At 32.3% G+C, this 9,781-nt stretch overlaps 1 protein-coding gene across 1 annotated transcript; it reads right to left on the reverse strand.

Annotated features, from left to right (window-relative positions):
• On the reverse strand, positions 1 to 4,936 carry LOC124842670 (DNAse I-like superfamily protein). The gene is made up of 13 exons (XM_047319209.2): positions 4,058 to 4,936; positions 3,873 to 3,960; positions 3,460 to 3,516; positions 3,261 to 3,348; positions 3,047 to 3,151; positions 2,338 to 2,956; positions 2,052 to 2,245; positions 1,802 to 1,910; positions 1,564 to 1,712; positions 1,066 to 1,366; positions 630 to 701; positions 439 to 539; positions 1 to 316 (listed from the first exon to the last, which is right to left on the reverse strand). The coding sequence occupies exons 1-10, from the start codon at positions 4,085 to 4,087 to the stop codon at positions 1,135 to 1,137; spliced, it is 1,671 nt and encodes a 556-aa protein (XP_047175165.1). The 5' UTR covers positions 4,088 to 4,936; the 3' UTR covers positions 1 to 316; positions 439 to 539; positions 630 to 701; positions 1,066 to 1,134.
• Positions 4,937 to 9,781: the final 4,845 nt, after the last annotated feature.

The following is a 9,781-nucleotide window of genomic DNA, read 5'->3' on the forward strand; positions in this document are numbered from 1 at the left end:
TAAAAGAAAAAATAAAAGGTCATAATTTGGAATTTGGTACAAATAATTACTTACTGATAAAAGCCAATAAAGCAATCTATGTTGTGCGCATTTCTTTCTTTCCTTTTGGTTGCAACTTTCATCTTAATCACAAAAGAGAAAACATCACAACATGATGAAAACAAAGCCATACAAAATTTACTCATTAGCTTCAATGGTCCTCGGTGAAATCATTAGCTGCCACGAAAAAAGAAGCTTCATATACGTCAGAACTTGCACATATCTTTTCTAACACAAGCAATCAGTACCCTTCACAGCAGTAATTCTTTTCATGTTTCTGCAACACAGCAAATAATGATAAGAAATTTTTATGCTTATTTCTACTTTATGATGCATTCACTTTTAGTTATTCCTCACTGACTTGTTTAACATGAGTAAACCAAATAAAAGTTAAATTACCTTATTAGTAAGAATTCAGATGCTATTTACATTTGAGCCAGGAGTGTTTAACTGCCAAAAACACAAGTTTTCTGTATAGCAAGCAAAATCAAACTCCGCAGCTGCAACATAAAAATAAGGAGGAGGTTTAGTAGCAAATAAAAATAATTACAGAGATGTTGAGAAAAGGCAGAAATGCAAAGGACAAAAACCTTAATTTGGGCTGAGAGTAACAGAATGTTTACATCACCGTTGGGGCTAGCGTTCCCCAGAGCATTACCCACCTACAATGCAATAGGGGGGGACCAAGCCAAGGATAAGAATACGACATGCAAGAGATCTCAACTAAAAACTTAATTAGGAAGGAAGCCACACTCCAAACCAATGCTGTCAAGAAATCTATGAACTAAATATTCCATAAAAGTATGCAAACTGAGAGCCAAAAATCCTGAAATGAATATAGCCCAAGAACAGGCAATCTAAGGTTCTAATTCCATGAATGGATCCTGTTGCAAAAAACATGCTTTTAGGAAAATGCTTCGTAACCTAAGAGGACAAATTGTTAAATTGCGTGTGAGAAGCATTACTTTGTGGCAAAGTAGAGAGTTTGGTAAAAGGTGGGTGATATTCAAGCACGACAGAAATTACCTTGTATTGTACACTTCGCTTCTTCAGTGTCCTCAATTGCGGGTTGATCGACATATTTTACAGCATTCCTTAATAGAAATTCAAATCAGCATATCTGTAACCATGTGAATGTGGCAACAGCTCTTCTACTTCAATCCTTGAACTGGAGCAACTAGAACATTTTTTTATTCGGCTACGGCTAACAGACTCAACTTCTGCCAGGAACATGCTATAAACTGGCCTATGATCTGAGAATCTTGATTCCCCACGAACATAAGATAATTGGCGGAGGCCTCTACCATACCACAAGATACGATCACACCTTCATGAACAAATTTTTTTATTAGATTCCCGTAAACAATTATGCAGATTTACTTTCAGAATAATGCGGGACATTTTTTTTTATAATAGCATTAGTTAAGTGTCATTTGTTTTCTATCTTTTCCATGGACATTTTCCACTACATGTATTCATTGATACAGGTATAATTATAAGGCTATTAGCAAAAAAGAAGAGCACCATGCTGGAGTTCTTCTCTTTTGTTTTGAGTGCCTTTCATCGCCTGCATATCTGTCTGAGTTGTTTGAATACTTGTATGTGGGAGGGAAATATATTTTCCCCTCATTCCATCCTTCAAAAACCCGACCTTGTCTGCGCTCTATATGTAGCTGAAAGAAAAAGCTATCAAACAGTGAGGATGACATAATTCAAGAAAAAAAGCAACACTAACAAGTTGTAAGGTTACAAAGTATCCAACCTGGTCATTCTCTAACAGATCCTTCCAGTTATGCATCTCAACAAGAGCTTTTGCTGCACGGTAAGAAAGGGCTATCCGATAATTTAAATCCCCCAGCCAAATTATTCGACTACACCAATTAAACCACAAGTTTAGGTCTTTACAAGGGAAAAAGTTAAGACTTAGAACTGCATTTTACTTGAATGTCAAACGAAATCTACAAGCATCAGATGGATAGTAAAGATTCAAAGAAAAAGGATGAAGGCCTTACTCATGTTCCAAAATTGTCTGCGGAGAACTCTCATCGCCCATGCCATGAACTCGGGGAAACCTTGTCTTTCTCAGAATCTCCATTACATCAGAATTTCTCCTTAGCTCATCACCCTCCTTTTGTCCAGAAGTCAAATGACTACAGATGAAGCAAAAGCTTGTTTGGTGCAAAGACATGCTGATTGATATTGAACCCTGGAAAATTCAAGGGAATGAGAACGAGAATGTTGTCTCCAGGTTCTCAGTAAACTCTTCTATTAATTAACATATATCAAAATCAAACTTACCTTGTTTCCAAGATATCCCATTAATCCTCTTCCAACACAAGATACTTTCATGTTGTGAACATCATCTCTTATATCGCTCTTCACCCAAACTGTTAGAAATATTCCAACCATTTGTTTACTCGCAACCAAGCAGTATCTTGAGTGCCCTGTCTGTCTATCTCGATCCTCCACAGAGAAAAAACCTTTACATGTCATTGGTGAATATTGTGTTGCAACTGGGGAGTCACCAGTGCCATTTTCATCGTCCGAAGAAGCCCATCTATAGTTGGGGTCGTAATCACTTGTTCTGTGACCAGACATCATTCTGTCACAGACGCTGAGGCGGCGATCAAGGTATGCTTGTGGAAGTGACATGTCATTGTCCATTCTCATACTATGACTGAAGGATTGAAACGACCGGCGATGAAAGAAAGAGGTTGCCTTCTGCCTCATTGATCCTTCAAAATCAGCATCTAACTCTACAATAGGATCAGGAAGCGGTGAAGCAGTGTGGCATTCACCACTTGTTCCAGGAAGACTGTTTAGGGTCTTTCTAATAAGAGCTAGCCACTTTCTGGCAGGGCCATTATCTTCCGTGCCCAAAACATTACCAGCATTGAGAGGTACAATTTCTTGAAACCTGAATGCAAGAAAAGGCAAACTAGTTCATACTTGAACTGTTGAAAGTGAAAGGAGAGAATACATTATACAAATACAATCAGAAATCTACCCAAGAACATAGATATCAGCAGGAGGAGAGGAGTGAAGCCAATCTTCCAGACTCAGATAACTTGGAGGAGATTTTCCAGCTACATTCCAAGTAGCAGCAAAGATTCTGTATGCAGGAAAAACAACAACTCAATAGAATAACAATTATTCTGAATCTGACTACAATAAAATAGACACCATTAAGTAAGCACAACGATGAAAAATATGAAGCATACCTATAGTTATGCACATCTGTATCCTGAGCTGCATCAAAGTTAACCTTGCCTCGCCGCATTCTGTCTGAGTGCCTTCTCTTTGCTCTCTCTGCGTTAAAGTACAACTTAGACATTGTAGGAGACAAGGGAAAAAGAAAAGAAAAAACAAAAGTTCTCAGAAATTCTAATGGGGGGTTTAAGAATGGCATGGGCCCGGAACCTGTTTTGCTTTTCTTGATAGTGTATTCCTCCCTCTGCGAACAGTTGTTGCTCCAATCTTCATTAACACATGAAAAAGAAAAATCATAAAGTAAATAAAGTCACGCTCTTTCCACTGTAAATTTTATCAAACCACAGAATGAATCAAACAAACCCGAAAAAAACTATAACAAAAGGTGGAAACCGGGGAAGGAGAAAAACCACAAGCTGCAGAGTGCAGATCTTGTCTTGATAGTTACCACTCATTCAAACGAAAACAAGAAGCCGGTACCCAAAGGCAAACCAAGTTCGAGAAGAAGGAGAATCAAAGTTTGTTTAATATTCAGAAAATTTACAGGCAAGAGAAATCTGATTCAAGCAAAACCGACCATGATCTTTAATTACATAAAAATCACGCGAAAATTGACGACTGACCTGCGTAGAGGACGTCATCTGCGTGAAAGTCCTCGTTTTTGCTCTTAATATTGAACCACTTCTTGACCAACGTCTTGGGCCAGGAAAGCTTTACAGAGAGAAGAACAGAGAGTAAGCAATGGCGGAAAACACAATGCAAAGGAATCTGAAGGAGAGGAGGGCGAGGTGGCATATTTTTTTCAAACCTTGCTTTTCTTCGAGTGCTCATCTCTCATTGTTGGGACAACTTCATAAAGCCTTGTGAGTTAGCAACAGAAAACAATGTAATTAAAACTTTTAGTCGTTGAATGAAGTGATTGAAGAGGAGGTAGAGTATAATAATAGTAATAGGACAAGATGAAAAGGCTTCGGACACTAAGAAGACGGGTTTCAGTTTAATTTCTGGTTGTGTTTAAAAGGGTTGAAAAAGACATAATAAGAGGTTGGTTGATGAAAGCACCGAGTTGGAAACTGGGAGTGGAAGAGAACAAAGTGGGGGGCACTCCTCTGTTTCTTAGGTAACGATGAGGGAACATAGAAAATCAGAGTTTGTGAGCATTTTAGGCAATGTGGTACAAGTGAAAACACTCACTCACATGGTGGTGTTTTTGGAGAGGATGAAAATCCAAGGAAAGAAAGAACCAGAGATGGGACAAGCCCCTGATACGTTGTAAGAACTATAAGAGATTAAGAGGCACAAGAAAAAGGAGGTGAATGTGGTAGTTTAGTTTGAGAGAGAGAGATAGAGAGAGAAAGAGAGAGAGAGAGATTCTGTTTTGCAAAACCAAACCTCGTTATGGGTACAGAGCAAAGTATCGAATTTGAAAGGGAATAAAGGGTGGCAAGGCTGGGTCTCTCTCGAGGCCTTTTACCCCAAATCCAAGGCGAGGGTGAGCTTAGGAAGTTGGAGAGAGCAGAGAGCAGAGAGAAGCAATGGTTATATTGGTAGTAATAGAAAGACACAGACATTGTGTATCTAAAATAAACTAAAAATGTGCATTTTGAGTCTACCAAGTTAAAGTGATAGACAGAGTGAATAAGAGTTAGGTTTGATCTTATTATGCCAAGCACCAGCAGTGAGTGGTACTAACACAGTATCACATCACTTCTTACATTTGGTCTTCCACCACAGAAAAGCGGTTAGAGGGAGAAAAGTTAAACAAGGATATGTAGAGAGACTGCTTTGTTTTCTGTTTAATTTCTCTTATTTTGTTTATTTTTTCTTGGAATCATTTGCACAAATATTCCTTTTGACTGTCACTCTGTCTATGCACACATACACTCACTTATTATATACTTAGTCATTTTCCAACTTCAAAACTTCAAACTTCAAACCACCCTTTTCCATTTCATTTCCCATTTTCACAAATACATTTCCTCTTTTACATCCATATCAAATCTTAACTTTCCTTTATCTTTTTTTTTAGTGTAAAAAAGCCTACTGCAACTATCATTCACCCAATGTCAAAAACACTCACCTACTCTACTACCTCTTTAGGTAAGATAATAATAATACATAATGTCAATGAAATATTTTATTAATAGTAAATTTTATATCATTTTTAATTACGAAAGAGTTGAAGTTATTTGAATATTTTTCACTACATTAAAAGCTTCGGTACCTTTGCAAGGTTGGAATCTTGGTGAGAATGTTTGGTGATTGAAAGAAAACAGTGGAAGTACTTGTGATTTAAAAGCCCCTATTTACAACTTGGTTTCTGATATTGTACAACATACAAACCCGCTCCTTTGATAAATTTATTACAAGATTTCTTTTTAAACTATTCTAGATATCAGATTTTTAAACACTTTCAATGCTATATCACCTCTCTTGCTTTCAACATTTGAGGCACAATTCAAGGAGTTCATCAAGATGAAATTGTATAACGGAATGTTTTATCAAACACTTATTCACTCAACAGAAATAATGTTATTGTATTAAAGCGTATGAAAACATAATCGTATATTTATGTTGTTGAGATACATTAGGTTAATCTATTTAGAAAGAAATTTATTGGACATACAGTATTAATAAAATCTGAATCTAATTACATAAAAAATTGATATTATTTTTTATTTAAAATCTTAAAATAATAGATTAATTGATCTTTACATGATGTTCTACTTATTTATTATTTATTTTTATCTAATAAGAATCTCACATTTAAATTTTCAATTCATCAATCACAACCAAAGAAATATCTCTAGGGTGAAAAAGAAGTGTTAAACCAAAAAATCCAAACATGCATCTACGTAAAAGAATTTTTGAACAAAACATGGGATATTGTACTAAGTAGTTTTCATTTGCACATGTATTGTGTTGATATAATAATGTATTATAAGTTTTGTTTGAGAGACGCGTGCTTCAATACATTTGGCATAAATGTAGGATCTTGTTAGACCACACTTTAATGAAATAGTTGCATTTAATGGTCTAATCTCAGTAACATGGCACGTATGGGAGATTGTGTTTGCAACTTCTCTTAGCTTTAGACTCTCATTTTTCAATGATAATTGCTTTTACCAATCAATTATGCTCAAATTGCTGTGTTAATTTCTTGGAATTCTCACCAAATTATTACTATATCGGTTTCATAATTAAATGTTTAAAAGCTTATATATCCAACATTAAAACGTTTATAAGCAATTTATCTATTCGAGTAATGTCTCAGTTATAAGAAGAAAAATTCGCCATACAGCTGTGGTTTCTAAAAAAAATTATTAAAATGGACAAACTTTTAAAGAATTATATGTACAAATAAACTGTATTTAAAACGAGCAAATCCAGTTCTATTGCATGATCTTGAAGTTCAGTTCTTTTTTTTTCTAATTAAAGTTAAGAAGTTGTAATTTGTGACACTACTTTGATTTATTTTTATTTAATGAAGTTGTGTTTTTATATGCATTATTTTTCTTCCAAAATCAAAGGAAAAAAGTCATCGACATCTGTTTGTTTTATTTTCTTCATGGAGTTGTGATTTGGATGAAGAAAAAAATAAACAATATATATTTTGTATTGGATAATACTTCTTCCCACACTTATATATATATATATATATATATATATATATATATATATATATATATATATATATATATATATATATATATATATATATATATATATATATATATATATATATATATATATATATATATGGGGTTTTGCTAACGCGCGTACGCCTGTTTTTCAGTTGGTACATTTTAGCAATGTGTACCGGATTTTAGTAGACAAAAATACCCTTATATATTATGGATTCCAAGTTTTAAGGTTAAGGGTATTTTAATAATTTTCATTCTCAAAACTTAAAAAAAAAAAAAAGAAACCCCCCAAACCCTTACTCACCTCTCTCATTCTCTCAATCCTTTCTCTTTCATCTCTCTCACTCCAACCTTTTCTCTGTCATCCCTACTGTAGCTCCAATTGAAAAAAAATCAGAAACACATGCCTTTAAAAAATTTTCCTTTGCAAAGAGTTGAGTCATTGACATATTCACCTTCAAGGCAAAGGTTCATTCAAGATCTCTTCAATTTCACCATCTTCACTAACCTCTCTGATTTCATCATCTGTATTTGTTGAATCATCATCTCTAAAAAAATCCTCCAGGCCAATTACCAATTCTTTTGGATGTTATTATGCTTGTGAAAATTAGATAAAATTATATACGACAAAAATTATAAAATGAAAACTTATTATAAAGTCATTTTTTGTAAGAAATTGTTTAACAACTGAGTGTTTCTGATTTTTTTCCTGGGCAATTACCAATTCCTTTGATATCATTATGCTTGTGAAAATTAGATAAAATTAGATAAGACAAAAATTATAAAATAAAAACTCATTATAAAATCATTTTTTGTAAGAAATTATTTAACAGCGAGTATTTCTGATTTTTTCCAGATCAATTACCAATTCCTTTATGCTTCTGAAAATTGGATAAAATTAGATAAGACAAAAATTATAAAATAAAAACTCATTATAAAATCATTTTTTGTAAGAAATTGTTTAACAGCGAGTATTTCTGATTTTTTCCAGGTCAATTACCAATTCCTTTATGCTTGTGAAAATTGGATAAAATTAGATAAGACAACTGATTTTTTCCAGGTCAATTACCAATTCCTTTATGCTTGTGAAAATTGGATAAAATTAGATAAGACAAAAATTATAAGATGAAAACTCATTATAAAAAATCATTTTTTTGTAAGATTGTTTAACTGCAAGTGTTTCTAATTTTTTCAATTGGGGCTACAGGGATGACAGAGAAAAGATTGGAGTGAGAAAGAGAAAAGAGAAAGGGTTGAGAGGAATGAGAGAGGTGAATAAGGGTTTGGGGGGTTTCTTTTTTTTTTCCGGTACACATTGCTAAAATGTACCAACTGAAAAACAGGCGTACGCGCGTTAGCAAACCCCTATATATATATATATATATATATATATATATATATATATATATATATATATATATATATATATATATATATATATATATATATTTGTACGAAATGACTCGTTTCTTACTTACTTCATTTTTTTTATAAATTAATTCTTTTACTAAATCAAATGAATTTAAAAAAAAAAACGAAGACAGGAGTTTGTTGTTCATTAAAAGAAATATAAAACATTAATCAATATAGATAATGATGATGTTAAATGAGCTAAAAAAAATATTTATAAGAGTTTGTGTAATAAGTCGATTGTATTCTTTACCACAATTTTCTAATCAGATTTATTTCACATCACTGAATAATATTTTTATTTGTTTTAGTTAAGAGCAACCTTCTTTCCTAATATATTTTTTTTTTATTTTTAAAATTTATTCAGTTCATAAAAATATATAATCATTGAATGAATTGAATTGATTAAAAAATATAATAATTTCCTACATCAACAGTACTATTATGTAAACAAATTATGCGATAACAAATTATTAAGCAAGAAAAAACTTTATTATTTATTAAAATTTTATTCAAACAGAATAAAAAATAAATAACGTATAATTAATAAAATAAAACATTATAAAATTTATAAAACATAGTTTATACATATATATATATATATATATATATATATATATATATATATATAATATTAATACAGTTATTTCTAACAATAAATAACTATAATAATATATAAAAATTAATGATTTTTTAAAACTTCTATGTAAGATAATTACTAAAAGTTAAGACTACTTTGCAGTATATTGTATTCTGTTATAGGATAATTAAAAAAACTATTTTGTAATATAGTTGTCCTTCGTCATAGATGCATCAACATATATTGCTCACACTAATAAGGTGATAATTAAAAAAAAAAAGAAACAAACAAATAAAAAAAGTCAAGCACACAAAAGGGTAAGTTAGTGCATAAAAGAGTTATTTTACACAATTAAATCATGTCAAATACACACAAGCATGGATAAAATAATTATATATACATATCAAACAATTGACTCTAAACTCAATTATTTGAATACATGCTTTTTGTAACATCCCAAAATATAATATAAACTACATAATAGAATATTTACATGAATTGATATGATAGACCAGTTATCCACTTAAAATAAAGTGTTAATAATACAGTTATCCCAAAATAACTATAAAATTAAAACTTTAAGCAGAAACCTATTCTAACACAAAACTATGTACAAGACCGAACCATCTGTACTAAACTGGTGGATCCTCTCCTTCCAGAGCTTGCTCCACCGAGACCTCTTCTCCTTCTGCTCACATCCACCGAATGATCATTGCAAAGGATAAACCGAACTGGTAAACATGGCAAAACAAAAAAGCAGGGTAAGCTAGTGTAATTTAATAATCATGTTAACATATAATTCAATAAACAGATAAAACACTCATACACATGCATAAAACATATACACACATATTGACTGACCACTTTACTTAGACTGTTCGAACTGGTATGAATACGT

This window comes from Vigna umbellata, chromosome 8 (genome assembly GCF_029865625.1).
Source record: "Vigna umbellata cultivar VRB3 chromosome 8, Vumbellata_1.0, whole genome shotgun sequence".
NCBI lineage: Eukaryota > Viridiplantae > Streptophyta > Magnoliopsida > Fabales > Fabaceae > Vigna > Vigna umbellata.

Coding starts and splice junctions, on each gene's coding strand:
- LOC124842670 (XM_047319209.2), bottom strand. CDS start 4,087: ATGAGAGATGAGCACTCGAAGAAAAGCAAG. Junction 3,961..4,057: donor AGCACTCGAAGAAAAGCAAG/GTTTGAAAAAAA, acceptor CTCTCTGTAAAG/CTTTCCTGGCCCAAGACGTT. Junction 3,517..3,872: donor AGATGACGTCCTCTACGCAG/GTCAGTCGTCAA, acceptor GTGTTAATGAAG/ATTGGAGCAACAACTGTTCG.